Here is a 19,502-nt window from a genome sequence, read left to right as displayed (position 1 = left end):
TTGAATTTGTATGAATCACATTACTTCACATAAATTTCGAATCGGATGACATTTGAATTCAAATTTCGAACGTGTGTCGAGAATAATGTGCCAGTATTAGTGGCTTTTCATATAATTGCTGTTCGAACACATGGTGTTTCGTAATGAGACCTCGGTCTAAGGCCATTCGTCCTACGTCTAAGCTGTAAAGCATACACATAAGGAGGTTAGTTAAACGCGATGACATAGTAGTGTCTTAGATACGTTTGTTATGTATATACATATTTATATAAATAATAAAATTATGTTTGTTCATTATGATTTCAACAGACAGATCGCTTATGTCCTATATGTTAATTAAATACTTTTATTTTTTTTATGAAGTTTTTTTTATTACAATACTGGAATCGAGATTTAACTGTCGACGGTACCGTTTTAATGCCCTTCAACTGACCACTAATTAATTATCTGAAAGCTAATTAACAAGATTCCAACACTACACAATGGATTCGTGGTAGACATAATGAGAACTCCGCTGTGAAATAGATTTTAACTACGAAGGTTAATTGTATACTCAGCCATTTTTTTTCCTAAACTCTAAACTAAAGTTCAAATTCCTAAAACTCGTTATTTCCTACATAATAAATTAAGTTGTAAATATTAAATATACGATAGATTTTTTTTTTAAATTGAGTTTAAATTATTTTTATGTGATATAAATCTATTTTAGTATAATTTAAGTTTTATAAAAAAAAAATTTGGTTGGTTCCTTATAATTTAATTTATATTTACGTATAATTTTTAGCAATACAATAAATTCCATGCGGGCTGACATGTGCTTCGCAATGACGTGTGTTAACGTATTAAGTCTTGTCACGTACACAGTTCAAGGTATGAGAGTCAAGCGACTAACGTGTCTGGTTACTTAGAATGTTTGCCTGTTTGTTACGGACGAGCTATAAAACCTATTAGCTTCGTTTACAACAAATCTATATTATTCTCTGTGATACATTCAGACTTGTGAGAATTTTTTTTCTTATTATTTTCTGTCTTATGAAATTATTTTATCTAATTGTCAAAATATTTCATTTTTATTCAATTAATTTATGTATTTTATTTCTACGTTACAATGTAACGTTTCCAATTAGTTCCCGTTGTTGTAATAAAACACTTTTACTACATTGTAAATTTTACGACTTCGACATTTTGAGAATTAGTTCACAGCACAGAATAGACTCGGAGACCTATGAGATTTTAGCACAGGTTTTTTTTTATAGAAATCATTTATGTGCACAGATAATGTATACATCAGCACAGTTTATATTTCCTTACCGTACCTTTTTATATTATTTATATACACATATATATGTGTATTTTCATATGGACTAATATTCCATTACATAATAATTTCAGTAATAATTAAATATATTCAAAGCTATAATTTTATCTTTTTATTATTATTACTATAAAGGTCACATATCTTTGTATGTATGTTTTTAATTGATTTGTTATTGAAAACTTAACTTAACTGTTTTTCGATTTTTCCATAAAGTATGTGTCAAAATTGTTTTTCTCGTTATATTGTATATAATGTATTTTATATAGCTGTGTCAATGAACAATAACATAAACTTGGTAAAAATATACTTATCATTATTTTTGTTTCGAATTGTTAATTTTTTCTATGTCAGAGGAAGAAGTCGTTGGCGGGTGATGATAAATAACAAGACTAACTGAGAGACAATTTCATCTCGTCTACCTGTGATCACGGTTGCTGCAAAGTAACCGAATCGTCTGAAGTATGTAGATATAAAATAATAAAACAATGCGTAGAATCTGAAAAAGTACTTCTATTTCAAATACGTCATCGCGAAAATCTTAGATATTATTTTTTCTGCTCTTATTATTATATATTTTTTAATATGTTGAGGTTCAAAAAATAATTTTGTTACATAGTCGACCGCTCAGAACTTGGACCACAGTCTAAGTGACAAGCGGAGCAGACATACATCGTGACATTACAATGAACATTTAAATTGCAAATTATTAAATGTTAACAGAATTTGTATTTTATAGAATGGATGAAAGTTCTGATATTGTATTAAACATTGATATTTGAAACTAGCGACAGGCTAATGAAGATAAATCATTAGCATATCCTTCATGTATGATATTTCTTCTGATAATGGACATATATACATATATACATATATATATATATATATATATATATATATATATATATATTTCGGCCCTTTATCGTCTTTTAATTTATATAATATATACAAATGATATAAAGCTATTGACTATTGCATTATTTTTAATAGGTATTTTAAGATTTAAAGCGTATAACTTAATAACCCTTGTGCCACATTAAGTATTGGTAACGTAAGTTTGTATATTTTTACCCTTTTAGCCTAAACTAGATGTCTGTTCAGTTTTATTTAAATAACAAAAATTATTTACAACTTTTATTCCACATCACACTAATAAAAAATTGCCTGACGAATATCTGCTGAACCCTTTCCGATGTGGTTTTCTTATCAGCTACTCTCAGGAGATACGGTTATATTTTTTTCTCGTATAACATTAAAATTAGCGTGATTTAAACTTAATATATAAATGGTAATCTTGTCAATGTATATAATAAAAAAAATAAATCTCTGCTGAGACAATACGAATAACCGTCGCAAACAGTTACCTGACACACCGTCGAGGTCGTGATGGAAGGTGCGAGTGATCCAGGGATACCAATAGTGGTATAAACATCTTAAACCATTCATAGCAAAATTAAATATACACAATTATATTAATAAATCTCTATTTACAGAGATTCCTCATACCATATAATGCATATATTTTTTTATTAACAAAATACTATTATTTATTTTAAGCAATTGAAACAAATCATTGCATATATATATACTATACTTATGCAGTGTACATTCTACGTAGTATTATTAGGGCCTATCAAAACCTTATACACTAATATAAGGAGATCTTCCGATGTCCTATGTACACAACTTGACAGTTATATATATATATATATATATATATATATGAATTTTTTTTTTTCTAAATTTTACTCCATAAATATGTAAATCCCCTTAATATAATGAAAAAATATATATAAATGCATATAACAATTAAATTCAAATACAGCGTGTAGTTTACGTGTTCCGTAATAACGGCCATTATAATATCGTTACAGACGGACATACAATTATAATCATTAAAGTAATCATGAAGACAACCTTATAATATATACATATAGATTCGATTTTGTAATGTATTTTATAATCTATTATGTATTTAATTGACGCTGTGATATCTAAGATTTTTGTACTCATTTAAATAAAACGAAGATTTTCGGATAATAGATAAATAACAGCCATCTTTATTTTTGAAATTGGGATGTCATTTTTTAATTTAGTCTCGGTATGTACTTGGCTTTAAGACACACACAGGGTTTCTCCTCAATAAAAATATAAAATCCCATGGCCGTGACCACACCGCGAGACCTTAAGACACAGTGAGCGCATTCTGCCGGCATCCAGAGCGGTATGCTACAAAATTAAGGAGTCGTTGGCGGTAGATGACAAATAACAGGACCAACTGACAGACATTCACATCTCGTCAGCCAGTGATCACGGTTGCTGAAAAGTAACCGAAACGTCGGTAGTACGTAGTTTTCAAAATAACAAAATAAGCGTAGTTCATCCGAAAATATTAGGTTTATTAAATTTAATTAACATTTTTTTTTTTAAGAAGTATCCTTAAGAATTAAGAATAAAAAAAAAACAGATGACATTCGAAAATCACTTTGAAGGTTCAATGATCTCGTCTAAAAATGTATAATGGGCATAAAATTTAAATTCATATGTATATATTTAAATTATGTTACAAAGTTAGTAAAATTTTTGACGAAATTCATAATAATATGAATGATATATTCCCAGTATCGACCTTGATAATGTTAAGTCATTATAACCGCTAAGCCAAATGGTTCAATACAAAAACCTCATTCCTTGTGTCATGGCTGCTTAATATGACATTTTCATATTCTATTTCAATCCTTATATTATACCTATAGAAACGTGGGACAGATGAACAATACTATGTCCAAGCCTTAATTTCAATATATTTAACCTCTTTTATATTTGTTTAACAGTTATGTAACGGATGTGTAAATTACTTCCTCGCCGTTTCCTTACGCATTAACTTTGGCGTACCGAATTCAAATTTCGAACTGTTCTTCCAGGCGATGATCCCATTGGCTAATCTGCTGTCACTATGACGTGTGATCGCACCTGATTGGCGGAGGGCGCCGGTTGGTCGAAATGTCGGGTTTGCCAAATAGGGCGGATGACCCGATAAATGGAGTCGATGTACGGGAGCAAGGAAGCGCTTTGAGGTCAGTATTACCTTGATTATAGGAACGACTCTGAACTAACTTATACGGTAATGTATCTTATGCTAATGCATTTTAAGTCTATATTCGGCGAGCCATACAATGTCTTCTTGTTTAAGACCGAATTCGGAAAAGTTGTTACGCAAGACCTAAATTCATTCAGTATTCTCTAACGAATTCCACTTTTAAATGAGACGGTTCGTTGTCTCTATATATAAATTCAAGTAAGATTAGACTTTATCTATTAAACATAACCTTGTTGCTTGGTATTACGGTATATTTTCGTGTATTTTTTCTATACACGGTTGATCGGCAGACCGAGAAATTACCTACTGCGTTTATTTAAGCTAAAATTGTATGTGTATGTAATACATTTTCTGGTTTCATTTTCCATTGTATTTAAATTAAGAAAAGTTGAATTAATTCCATTTTCAAATTTATCGTTTTCTTGATCAGAAGATAATGTGCTTTATATAAGGTAAGGAAAAAAAAAGATATAATTTTAGCGATTTAACTTCCGTGTATCAAACTGACTTGTTTAGTATTTTTCATGAGATTTAATTTTTTTCATCAACTGGAGACGATATTTTGAATAAATCTTCGGCTTTCTTTTTTCAATGTATCACAAACGCCATCTATTGGAAAATTTTGACTTTTAATTTCCCGCGCTAATTTCGAAATGTTATCGAATTTTAATAAGTTGATACAGACATAATTCTTTATGACGTGAAAGTACTATTTATATGATGTAATTATTATTATTATTATGAAAGAAATATTAATAATGTTCGTTTTTTTTTTTTGTTAAGTAGATGTTAGTTTTTAATTATTATGATTACGTAAAATACAATTACTTATTTAATATTTATAGCGATGTTTCTTAAATGGAAACCATTTTGTTGAGTTCTGTGGATAAATTTAAATTATAATTAATTAATGTTTTAAAGTAATTTGTATTTTCTTTGAGAAAAACTAAAGTGAATTGAATTGAATTTTATATATATAGGTAGTTTTAAATACTCTCGTTATTGAAGTATGGACATACGCACGTACTATTGGTCCTTCCAAGAATCACACACGGAAATGTGTGTTTAGTTTTAATGTGTATGTTTATTGGTGCTTATCTCGGGAACTTTTGATGTATCGTTCCAGTTCTCGTGATGCAAGAAATAAATATATACCAAATTAATAGTATGCTTTGTTACTATGAATGTTTATGATTTAAGGTTATAAACTTATGAAAGTTTTATTAATCGGGGCTCAGTGAATTGGGTTGATAGATGTATAGAGAGAATTAATGTTAATAAATTTACTATGGAAGAGATCTTAAATAAGCCTGTCTACACTCTATACGACCATTAACAATTCGTTTAAGTATCCTTAGTCCGAGTAATCGTAAGCGAACTAAATACGGTAAGTTTGAATCTTAGATAAGTTTGAATCAAAAATCTACTTGAATTAAAAATGAAGAGACTAAGTAAACTAGAATACAATAACCCACAGAATATCGTGAAGTAAACAGAAGTCTATCATGGGTCGACTTTAATTTGTGTTACAATTAAAGGTTCATTGACCCCGGTCTATTCTGAGATGACACAAATTATGGGGGAAGCGAATCTATGCTTCATCTGATTGTGTACGGTTTGTATTGTGGGCTAAAGGTTAAATTCTCCACGTGATATATGTGTTACACCGCACTTTGCACGTAATCAATACTAACGATACTCTCAGGATGTTGGTTTTAATGAAACAAACATCGATTATTTGAATGACAAATCGATTTATACATTCAATACTAGATGATGCTCGCGGCTTTGTCTGTGTTTTTTAATATATCAACAAAATTATTGTATGTGTTGAAACACGACATGATCGGTCAAAATATATCTCTTATTATAGTAGTTTCTTGAATTTTATATATCTTTATATTAAATGAAGACATCTCAATACATACCGTAACTGTAGTATATACAGTAGTTTTGACGTCACACTATACACGGTGCGTTTCTCGTGTCCCATACAATAACTTACGTTAATAGTATAATGTGAAAGGATCTATGAATGAAAACCTACAAACTGTCTGTTTGTAGTTGACTGTGGGGACTGTTGGTAAGGTAATAACACGAATATGTCAAATGAAATAAGATCAAAAGATTATAATGTTGATGATGCGTTTGATGTATAAATAGATTGAAATCTTGAATCATTTTCGGTGAAAGTCCGCTTGTTGACTCATCTTTATATAGAAGCATTTGTTCATCACAGCTCTTGTTATGGCATGTTATAACTTTCATTGTACACCCGTTATTTGACATAGCGATCTCGTTGTATAAATCATTAAAATGTGCGTATTTTATTTCGTTTTAATGACAAATTTCAGTGATATAACGTAGGGAAAGTCGAATACAGATGTAGTATACAATGAAAAGGTGTTTTATGAGGACAGTAACAGAACGTAAACTCGCGGGTATTATATATTTTTTTGGATATTTTTTGTATGACAGCGCCATCTCTTATTAGCACGTCGGAATCATTATCGACAATTGAGACGCAGTTTCCATTAAATGCAAATATTACTTTGTAGTTAATGTTTGTTCGGAGTCAGGTGAAGTCATATCTAATCTACGATTTGTCCTTCGGTTTGCAAATATGGTTATATTTGCATTTTAACTTCAAGAAATTCAATGAGTTACGTAGCTGTTTTCCGCTTGTAGTTTTAACTTTATATATGGAGTTAACTACGGTTATTAAATATCTAATTTAGCGGTTTTTGTGATAGTATTTACTAATAAATTAATTTACAAATCGAAATCCCTTTTCTCTAGTCGTTTCCGTTAGTTTTCGAAGTCGTCTATCAAAATTTAATGAATATTTGTGATTCAATAGACCGTGTAAATTAAGCATTAATGTAAATTTACTTGAAGGTCTCGACGGAATCAATTATTTTTTTTAAATAAGTTGTTGTAATGCTTAAATTTGTTTAATTCCAAATAACTTGAAATTTCCCTGAACGAGTACTAAAAATTGATTTTTGGGAATACCTCCAAATAAATCCATTTCCGCAATACATAATATTTATATTATTGACATTTAAGCAATGTTCTCAATGGATAATGACTTTGTCTCATATTACTGATTACTTAACGCGATGGACACGGCATCCGGGAATCCGTGGGATGCTGAGAGGTTTCGTGTCACGACTGAAGAGAAACCCTTATTTAAATGACAATTAGTTAATAAAAATGAGTAAAATTCATATGTTTTTTAAAACATGTTCACATTGCCTCGCAACTTTCTTCACGGCCTTTTTGAAGAAAATTAAATATTAAGTTAAGTTATACTAATAACGACACTAATGTTAAAATGTGCGAAAGTTTGTAGGAATGTACGGATGTTTGTTGCTCTTTGAAGCAAAAACTACTTGATGGATTTTGATCAAACTTTAAATTGATGTAGTTTGTATATCAGAATAAGACATAGGATATAATTTATTCGAGTATTCCGTACAGATTTTTTTTTTTGCAACCACTTGTGTTGTGTATAGTCTCGTGACTTTGGCTTTATATAAAAAAAAAATATAACATAGGTATTTCTAAAAACCTTTATACATTCCCTTCTAAGCTGAATACCGACGTCAGTTCAAATGAAGTCGCAGACAAAAAATTTTATAGAATATACAAATCAAGATACTATGAGATTAAACATAAAAAGCGCCTAAAAGATGTTTGTCCTATCTGTATCGATTATTATAAATATTTAGTATATAAAGTAATTTATTCAACAGCGAAGTCATTTATAAGTACTCTATATGTAGTGTGATATAACATTATATATATATATATATATATATATATATATATATATATATAATGTTTAAACCATCTATTATAACCATTTAATTACATTAACGCAAAAACCGCAAGCAATTCAGTAGTAGTGTCCGGTGTAACCTGAGTTTTGGTCTATAATCTAGACTGTAATGCGACCTTACCGTTCAGCCTGCACGACTATGTAGGCTTTGTATGTAAGTGATATATTAGATTTAGCCTCATAGATGCATTATAAATTTAGTATCTGAATATGAAAAACGAGATGCTAGTTCTGATTAATTTGAATGTCATGCAAGCTCTTACCACGTACACATGCATGCATAATCTAGCATGCATGCATGTCAATGTAATATCACCAAAATAATTGGGTTTCACCACCCAATCATAATGACATAGGAATGCTAACTACTATGACGTCATCATTTCTATTTACGTCTCGGAATGCAGCTCCTAGAATTGAATAGTATCACTATCTATAGCAGCCGCGGACCTTTGACCCGACGTTCTTAAATAGTAGACGTCATTAACCTTTTAAGTAGCAATTAATGTTATAATAATGTCATTGTCAAATGTCGACCTTGATAAGGTGATAAGGCTTATCAGGTTTGATATTTGGGAATTCGTTTTATAGTATTCTATACGATACTCTAAGGTGTGGTTATTGGGAGAAGCTAGAATATTTTATTGAATTTGATCTGTTTGGACATATTCAAATAATCTCACTACGCGTTTCGTCGAACTAATTTCAGACTGTTTATATAAGCTTATCTGTAATAAGTTGGAATAAGCAAAGTCTGTAGGTTTAGCTAAAGGAATAATTTGTTTTTATATACGTTAGAATATTTCTATTAATACTATTTGATTGAAACTTAATAAAAATGAACAAAATGATGCTCTGAGAGTTATTGAAAGAATAAAATACACTTTTTAGTTAGTATATTTTACGTCTTCAAGTCAAAAGAAATGTACGTTATGTTTCAATCACAGCCACCTAAAGAAAATATTAGTAATAGTTTGAACTAAAAATTTTAAACGAATCATTACTTATAATCCGTTAACCTGAATTTTCGTGTTTATTCGTGTTTGTTACTCTTCCACGCCACAATAGATGGACAGATCTTAATGAAATTATAGAATAATATAGTTCGTGTTTTTGAATAACACATAAATTATATTTCATTGTGATTTTCCATGTATTTCCCTCTCATATAGTTATAATACATTAATTCTGTATGAAGTTCAGTGAGGTAGACAACAGATGGCGTTGTAAATTAGTTAAGAAACATTGTTTTAAGCACAAATTATTCGTCCCTCTTTCAACTCAATTTCTTAATACGCGTGGACAAAGCCGCGTGAAAAAAGTTAGTGTTCATATGAGCGAGGATATTTTAAAAGCTAGACTCAACAACCGGTAACCTACAAAACGAAATGAAGTGAAATTTCTCAGTACTACCTACCATGGCTTATTATTAGCGTCCAGTCATCAAGCTGAAATAACCCTTATCTCTAACCAATAAGATCTACCGCATCTTGTTTTAATTATCGCATAAGAGTTGTTGAAATAACACTCTTAAGGGCTAAATGTTAAAGGTGATACGAAATTAGGAGATATTAGGGCGACCACGCTGCTGTAAAATGTGTGTATGTTTTATTGTTACTATATCACTCATAAAACACCTTATGTATTTTTCTATAAATAGATCCTTTATATATGTTGTATTTACGTAAATGCCTTTTTTTTTTGGTTCATTGTACCGAAGTATAAGTCACTAAGACGTTTATCTCTGTGTGTGTTTATGTTTCTATGTGCGTGTGTGTGTGTGTGTGTATTTGTTTTCATTTGTTTGTGTGCGTTTTATACAGCAGGTATCACTGTCACGTGGTATGCGGTTTGGACTTGTTCCTGGTAATGCTTGCAGGATTTAAGTTTAATATTTATTTGTTATTGAGACGCTGAGAACTGCTGTATTATAAGTGGATGTTGAATTTATATTATTACTATTAATCACTTGTAACATTTTTATGTCAAATTCAACAATAGATTATTTATAAAAATATCAAGTTATATAAAATTAATAGAATTCATTAATTTGAACATTTAGAAAAATGACATATTAATATAAGTAACCACGTACGCTTAACACAAGTTTTCAACCTTACACTACGACAGAATAGTTTCCCGCTTCTGATTAAACAACAGACGTCAATACTGTAACGTATAACGTAGCGAGGTTGCATTTTTTTATTAAAAAAAAAAACTTTTAACTTTATACATGAAGTATTCAAATACAAACTCGTGCTAAGCTTCGTCTTTTTGATATACTTGTGTGTTAGTGAAGACAAAAAATTGCATCCGTTTAAAACAGCAAAAAAAAAATTAATATGTATATATAGCCCATATAGTCATACATACTAATGTTTTTTACAGATACTTAGAAATATAAAATATTATTTAATCTTGTGTACATTGAGGATAAATTACGAGAAGTAATGGTATAAATACGTTATTTAAGATTAACAGTTATATGTGAAAATATATTATTAAAACTGATTAAAGGTATAGTTACAATACTCTCGATTAATATCTTATGTTTAACTTTTAACTAATTTATATTTACAACTAACTCTGTATTATTATTATTTTACTATAACCTTGAACGTCCTTCACATTGTCACGAGTTACGAAAATATCAAAGATGTTAAGATGATTTTATCTCATTTTACATTTATATCATCTGTTATCATTCTTTGGAGTGGAAATACGCATAAAAATATAGTATCTATATTTTAAGATCTTCAACGCACCTGTGATTCCCCTCAGTTATATGTCATTTGTGATGGTAAATATTTACTGACAGATTGGTTGTTTGCTAGCCTGCCATGATGACGACGAAAACCTCTCAGCATTCATGGGTTCACCGTGCGGGTGCCGGGTCCATCGCTGCAGGGAGAGGAGCTTCAACAGTGCCTGGGACTTGTGACCCAGGCATAGGTTTAAGGGGCCGCTATCTAACGCGTTAAACGCTCACCTCCACCGTCCAAGCTCTCTCTCTACCTAACCAAATATGAAAAGAACCTACTAGGGCTGCCTTCGAAGTACGTTCTAAAAATGAATTGATATTAGTTCTGGACAGGCTCAAGTCTTTTAGTATGTTTAAGAGAGATTTAACTGTTATACCTCTAACTCCCACTTCTGCCGCGTACAAATTTACAACGAACCTATTCCTAGGAAGTTTTTTAGTGAGCCCGTTATACTTATTGGCCTTGATGTTGGTTTCCCAAGGACGTTCCCAATCAGTTGTTATCGTAGATTATATGAAGATGCATATAATTTAACAACATCAAAAAAGGTTTAATAATATATACATAACTTAAAATAACATGTTCTGCCCTTATTAAATTGATTTGATGTTTTTTTTTAAACGTAATGATAGCCGAATCTATATATAGCACACATTATATGACAAAAACAGTTTTTCCTATATACTAGAACTAAACTAAAAAAAAATCATATAACGTTGACTGGACTAAAGGCATTTTAATATGTAAAGTTGGTGAGTAATTTTTATTATTTCATTTTAAAAAAAACTAAAATATAGAAATTCCTCCAAGGAAACGTCTTTCAAAGACTTAACCGATTTGTATTGACTTATTTGGAGTCTATGGAGATAAAGGAAATTTAACTTAAAAACTGACAATAATGAAGTATTATATTAGATTAATTTTGATTAGAAATATAAAAATTGTATCCATGAAAAACAATAGTTTATGTTTATCAAAGTTGTAAAACGACACAGTCGTTCTTAACTATCTGTCCCACGCAATCAATCATTATTCTCTTGATGAATTATTAAAACTTAAATTAATTATAAATTCATATTAAATATCTCGAATGTTGAGAATAACATGCATTATACATTAATTGGAGAATTCAATTGAATATTTTTTTCTTTTACTCTAATAGTTTGTCTTGTTATTTATGATAAAACAATTAGTCTTGTTTGACCTATACGGAACCACTCGATGACTTTCTGGAGTTCATGTCCCAGACCTTAAGTATCGCTAACCAAGGATAGTAATGATAGAATGATTCATACGACGGCCCTGTATCCTTACCACAAGTTCGAATCGTCACACAGCATACAGAGCGTTTGTTTTTCATCAATTAGACTTCTCATATTATAGTATTACTATTGTATGTTGAGTGAAAAACGCGGAACGTTTCGTAAGTAACTTAACGATGTAAAATTTTGATGAGCATACTCGGTTTTTAGCGTAATTATTCTGTTAAGCACTATATAAACTTTTTTTAATTTAACAATAGACATAGTAAATTTAACTGGGGAAATACGGCAAGACTATTTATAAAGCCATATAGGTTAGGTATCCAAGTCTTCTCACACATCCTCTCCGACCCCACCAAGGCCGGTTAGACGGCTCGCAAAAAGAGTTTCCCTGCATCATCAACAAAGAAAAAGGTATCTAAATCTTCAAAACTACCTCCGAGAGTTTCTAGATAGTTACTAAACTCAGTGTGGCGAAACACAGTTTTATTCAGCACTAAACCCAACAAACAATATATTTTTTATATCCGCAACAACAATACTATGAAATTTTATATATATTTTTCATAGTATTACATATTTTATAAATGTTTTTCATGCGAAATTAAGTTTTAATATACAATAATATATTTTAAATGTTAAAATGCCAGTTTAAAAAAAATATTTTAAAATCGAATGTATATATATTTAATTGATTTAAATAATGATTTATATAATATTTATATTAATAATATTTTTGTTATTTTTATGTTAGGTGATAGTATCCTGATTATCTTGTAACTAATGCGTTACCCACTGCCACTGAAATAACCGCACAGATGCGAGTCAGATGTCAGTGTGAATTTATTTTTGTTTTCATTAATAACAAAACATTAATTTGTCAAAAACACATCATAAGAATAATCTTCATTTAACGTGGTTAAAGGTTAAAACATTACAGCGTGTATGTGATTCTTAGTAATTATTTTCTAAAAAATATTTTTGTTACATAGAACGTAATGTTAGTACGATGTAAAAAAACGGCAGAAGAACAAACTAATTTTCATTAGAAATTATTTTTTTTAAGTTAATTTATCCTGAATTAAATCTATTGATGTTTAAAAGTTACATCGGTGCAATGTGTGAAGCAATAATTTTTGTGCTCTCTGTGTATCTAGACTATATTTAAATCTTAATATAGTACTAAATTAAAGTCGTGTTATAACTGTCATTAACTGGTTTCTTGTCACGGTTTTACTCGTGGTTTCGCGTATGCAAACATTTTGCATCCAAAAGTAAAGTGGAAATTAGACAAATTTTTCGTTGTTAATATAATGTTGTATATATATACGTACATGTGTATCAGCGCAATCGTTATATCGTCGTAAGAGTCTGCAGACTCGTCGTGGTCATCACGTATCTGTGATCCGTATACTTGATGCTTTAATGAGACTTTCTTGGGAAGATAGTTGCAGTGGTTTCCCCTTGCCTTCTGTACCAGCACATTTTGATGCTATTTAGACCCCAAGGCCTGCTGTAGTCTCTTCGAGCCAGTTTCCCGGCTGGGCTCGTGGTTATCCCGCCGCTGTTCGGTGACACCGTCTCTCAGTGGTTTCTAAATATTCTTAGAAAGTACATATTACTCGAACAATTAACAACAACAACAGTCGGACATTAATTTTCTATACCAAGAACAAAATAACAACTTCGTAATGAAAATTTTGTTTGTTATTATATATTTTTATATTAAATGCCGGACCCTGGCTAAACACAGACGCACACAAGGTGTCTATCTCTCGTAATGTGGTCCGGGATAGGTTATTTTATGTTACGGATGAGGGTCATCACAGCTCGTAATCACCAAATATCTTTTTAATTGAAATTAGGATTTTCGTCTCGGCCGCCGGTGGTCGCGGTTGCTGCTAGGTAACCGAAATATCCGAAAATATTAGTTTTATTTAAATGAATAGATACTCGTGAAAGTTTTGGATATCATTACGAAATAAGATGCTTTTTTATTTTCAATGTCTCCGTAATGTTGGTTCACACTTGTCTCCGAGCCAGGACCCTTGGTATTTCGAAAAAGGATATATTTTTCGATTTTCTGTCATGTTTTTCACATTATCTGTTTCTCTGGACCTCAAGTTGATTGATCATATTGTTTATTTTTCCAGGGTCGCCACTAATACGCCTCATCTGGTGAGCCTCGGGACCGGAAGACTAAGCACGGCTGTGACGCTACATCCTATCAAACAAGGTGAAACATTCACACACACACTCACGCACAAGCGAACACGCACACGCGCGCACACACACACAGTGTTTAGTAATATTTGTATTCCATACGTACATATATATATTCTTAAAGCTTTTTAACTTTTACGACTTTAACTAATATATAATATAATTTAAAGTGTAATGTCACTGAACTTTTCTAACTTTACGGTTTTCAAGAAGAACTTCTAAATATATAGATCAAATAAGATTCATATTATAAAAAATATATTGGTTTTTAATTTATAAGATTTTAAAAGATAAAGACATTTTTTTAAGGATGCTGTATTCTAGAAACTACATAGATTATTTTAACATAATAATTTCATAAATAAGAATCATCTACTTATATTTCCTGACGCACACAAACACCATAATTATTTCCAGGTCGTGTGACCATAGGGTCGGATCCGACCTGCGACGTTTACGTTATAGGTACGGGGGTATCTAACGTACATTGCCGGGTGGAAAACTCCCACGACGTAGTGACGTTGTATCCCATCAGCGGCACCACGTTACTCGATGGCTTGCCCGTTGACAAGCCAACGAGATTATCGCAAGGTTCGATATTATTTAAGTTTAAATTTAACTTAGTTAAAATGGAGAATTAATTAAAACTGCCCTGTTTCATAATATCTTAAAGTTAAATAACTTATGAATCGATCAAGAGAGAAAAATACATTGATGACACTATAGTTATATGTGATTACTATGTATTCTGTATTTTTTTCATCTTTTACCGACTATAGTTCCAATGTTAAAACATCCAAAAAAATTTTGTCGCCTGGTATAACTTCATTGACGTCATAGCTGCGATATACAAGTGGCTTCAAAACTAACGTAATTTCAGGTTCGAGTCCTGTTTGCGTCGATATTTTATAATTCTTTGTTTTTATACGTAGTGATTTTTTTTTGTAGGTTCCATGCTAACGATAGGTAGGTCAAACTACCTTCGTTTCAATCACCCCGAAGAGGCAAAGCTCATGAAGTCTGTCCTGCCATCAGCTCACGTGTCCATGGCTCCAATACAGTTCACACCAAACGAACAATGTCTACCAACTGGTAATTATATTATTTGACAATAATATTATAAATAATCAAGTTTGTTGGGATGTATGGATGTTTTTTGCTCTTTCAGGCACATATACTGTACCGATTTTGATATAACTCTCCAATGATATAACTCAGAACTCAGCGTAATGTATTTTCTGCAATCCATCCTTAGTCAAAGTCGTTTCAGCAGCAGCTTATACCTGTATTGTATACAAAGTCACGTGACCCAGGCTACAGATGTCGCTACCAGTCTATTGACATATATTTTACTTAGCACGTATTGTTGTTTATATATTCCTCTCTGAACAAAGCACCGCAGACATCGCGTGTGAAGTCAACGACGAGGACCTTAATAGTATGTTTAACATTTTTATCGGAAACCTCATAAATTTTTTGGATTAGATTTTTTTTTGTAATTTCTTATATATAGCTAAATAATCAACTTTTTTTTTTTTTTTTTGAATTCCTGTTTATTCGAAAAACTCCTTTCAAAGTCTATACTCTGTTATAGTTGTTAGGTCGAAAAAAAATGCGAGAAAGGTAAAAAAAATCTTAATAGTAACACAAATATAGAACCTACATCCAGAAGTATGCGAAAATAAATATATAAATATTAATATTTAACAATAACATAGATAATACCAATATTTAAATAACCTTATTTCATATAATTTCCAGGCTACGAGAATCACAACTCGGACCCAAGCGACCAATGCTATCAAAACATCCACAGAGTATACAAAAATAATTCTCTAACGCAGTTAGACCGCGAATTAGATGTGACGTTGCGGGAAATGTCCCGGAACAAGCCGCCCGTGGTCCCCCGGAAGATGAATAGAGATCTGGACACGTCAGATACGAGCTCCGACCAAGAAACTAAACCGAAGGCCGGCAGCATCATGGCCAAAGTGTCCAAATTCGAGTACTACGCCAAGCAGCAGAAAAATAACAGCAAGAGTCACTTCTACACCAACGACATGGAAATATGTCCCAAAGTATTCAGCTCAGACTCGCTGACAGTGAACACGCCGGCCAAGGACGTGCTCGGCGGGAGAAACGTGCCGGTTTATATGAACAAGGTGATGGATCCGAAGGTTATAGTGCTCCACGAGAACAACGCGGAGCAAAAGAATTCGACCAGGAGCAGGAAAATAGACGACATACTGAGGAATTTCGACGACACGTCCAAGTTACCGAAGAAAGTCAACAACGAATCCAAGGATCACATATATGGGAAAATTAATGTGGACAGGAAAGAATCGAAGGGCTCCAGCGACATCAGGCAGCTCAATATGGATAGTGATTACGGCAGGCTGTGCGGGGTGGGGAAGGTCGTGTGTTTGTCTTCGCCGGCCTATGACAGGAACCCGCAGTATTCGCCGGTATACGCCAACTCACACTACGAGAGGAGTCTGGAAGCAGAGAGTATGAGGGCTAAGGTATGTTTGAAATATGACTTATGTCGCGTCTCATCCGCCCGTGATCACGGTCACTGCAAAGTAACCGAAACGTCGGGAGTGTGTGGTATAAAATAATGAAATACGCGTAGTAATAAAAAAATATTAGTTTCATTTAAATGAATATTTTCGGAAGTCTTAGATCTCATTATACAACTTATGTCATTGCAACCTTTATTAACAAAAAAAAACATATCTATAAGACAGTCGAAAACAGATATATATATATATTTAAACATAAAAAAACTAAATAGAAGTTTAAATTACAATAATAATTATTTAAATCGATGAAAAAATTTAAAAAAATCACATTCACGTATGTGGATGATTATTCAAAAATCGGAAAATTTAAAAAAAAAGTACTGCACAATCAAAATCATGTGATATATATATATATATTATTTAGATCAAATAAAAAAAAATAAAAAATATGTACATATATTACAATAAGACGCGAAATCAAACAACAAGATATAATTAAATAAAAGATTAAATTTTATCTGATAATGTTGCGACAATAGCCGTGAAGTGTACAGTTGTCGAGAGGCGGCCGCGTGCGCTTGTTATTCTGGTTATTTGCTATCGCTGCGTTCGACGGAACGTTGGTACGTGATTTTCGGTAATTTTTGGTAATCATCGGTAATATATTGACGTAATAACATCAAAATTAAAACACAAAACCGAGCAGGTCGTTCGGGGATAGCGATGACTACGACAAAGGGAAAAAACGCTAGCAAACTCATAAAGAACTTCATCAAGAACCTAAAGAAGAACACGTCGGCCATGAGGAGACTGAAACGCGCATACGAGCTGCACTCCAACAAGAACAGCATACACGAGCTGATCAAAATAATTAACGAGAAGCTGGACGTGGTCCACAAAATACGGAACGACATCAAAATGTACAGGACAGTGAACACCGTCCTCACCAACCACTACATCAGGGAGACGAGGGACCGCGAGAGGGACATCGGCGGCAGAATGATAGACCTGGAGGAGCAAATACTACGAGCCTACGAGGGTCTGAGGAGCGACATCATGAAGATCGTTGCCAGCGACAGGAACGTGATAGCGGTGACAAATAACATGTACAGGAACAACGAGGCCAGTGACAAGAAACAAATATACGACGGCATTATTAGGAGAATTGACGGACTGTTCACTGGCGCGGTGAGTTTGACAGTTCACTGTATACACAGACGATACGCGCATTTAGTAAAAAAAAAAAAAGTTTTTTATTTCGACGTCCCTATTTTTTTTTCTCACGAATCCTTTTACAGATGAATATTAAATTTAAAAAAGTATATTTTTTTATTTGACTAACCAAGAAACGGTTAAATGTGAATCTACTTTAGGGGTTTTTTATAAGTATTTATAAAAAATTAAAAAAAAAAGATAGTAATATTTGTCTAAAATTAACAAATAATATATTATAACCACGAGCCCAGACGACGACATAAAAACGTTATATTTTTATCTTAAAACAATATCTCGTTAAGTCAACAGCGTTTCTTATACATCTTGTCATCTCAATGTCATCGCGCTCTCAAGCTAGTTAAGCTAAGCTCATGGCGTTATATAAGTTAAGGATTTATTTACTCTTACCTTTGCTATTAACTTTTTAAGTTATTTCTTATCAAATTATCAGCAAGATACGGGTCATCACGAGATTCTGAATTTTGGACAAATTGACTGCCTGATAACCATGCCCCGTCGATAAAAAAATCAATTTTCAAAAACGGACTATAACTAAAGGAATGATAGTCCAACAAAAATATAGGGAAATTGAGGACTACCCTCCTTTTGAAGTCGCTTAAAAAGTGAGAGTAACTTCTAGCTGCGGGTTAAAGTCGCTCAAAATAAGTCCAGGTGTTCCAAGCATTAGCCAAACTAAGAGAAAATTTTATATATGACAAATATATTATTATTATTATTTAATCATTAATATGCGTTTAGTGAAAAACTGTTGATATGTAATAATAAACAGAGAATTAAATTTCCTTTCTCGGTATAGATAAAAATAATAGTCCTCTTATTTTTCATTTATAAATGACATGTTAGTGTCAACGGAAAAAATACTTTTTACGGCTTAAAAAAAATATATATTTTGTCTGTATTTTTTATTTCAAAGGAACGTATACTGTAATGAGATCTAAGATTTTCGCGAGTTTTATTCATTTAAATGAAACCAATATTTTTCGGATAAACTACGCGGATTTTTATTATTTTAAAAAACAACATAATCCCGACGTTTCGGTTACTTTTCAGTAACCGTGATCACGGGCAGACGAGATGTGAGTGTCTGTCAATTGGTCCTTGTCATTTATCATCTACCGCCATCGATTTCTTAATTTTCTGGCGTACCGCTCTGGATGCCGGCAGAATGCGCTCACGGTGTCTTGAGGTCCTGCGGTGTGGTTACGGACATGGGATTTTATATTTTATAGAACGGGGTC

General features: G+C 32.0%; 1 protein-coding gene across 2 annotated transcripts in view; it reads left to right on the top strand.

Moving 5' to 3' along the window:
• The window catches only part of LOC116775714 (pleckstrin homology-like domain family B member 1), a 46,919-nt gene that overhangs the window by 7,327 nt on the left and 20,090 nt on the right, over positions 1-19,502 (top strand). Inside the window, exons 2-6 of one of the 2 annotated variants that reach the window (XM_061525094.1) lie at positions 4,240-4,392; positions 14,437-14,519; positions 14,924-15,097; positions 15,455-15,598; positions 16,268-17,028. In XM_061525094.1, coding sequence (XP_061381078.1) covers positions 4,319-4,392; positions 14,437-14,519; positions 14,924-15,097; positions 15,455-15,598; positions 16,268-17,028 — 1,236 coding nt within the window. In that variant the 5' untranslated portion in view covers positions 4,240-4,318. Of the gene's footprint in view, positions 1-4,239; positions 4,393-14,436; positions 14,520-14,923; positions 15,098-15,454; positions 15,599-16,267; positions 17,029-17,636; positions 18,217-19,502 lie in introns of those variants that run through there. The other variant, XM_061525095.1, reaches the window with a different exon arrangement.

The sequence above is a fragment of the Danaus plexippus genome, chromosome 27 (assembly GCF_018135715.1).
Source record: "Danaus plexippus chromosome 27, MEX_DaPlex, whole genome shotgun sequence".
In the NCBI taxonomy this organism is placed as follows: Eukaryota; Metazoa; Arthropoda; class Insecta; order Lepidoptera; family Nymphalidae; genus Danaus; species Danaus plexippus.
The sequence above is the reverse complement of the archived record's forward strand: the minus strand, read 5'-3'. Positions and strand labels throughout refer to the sequence as shown.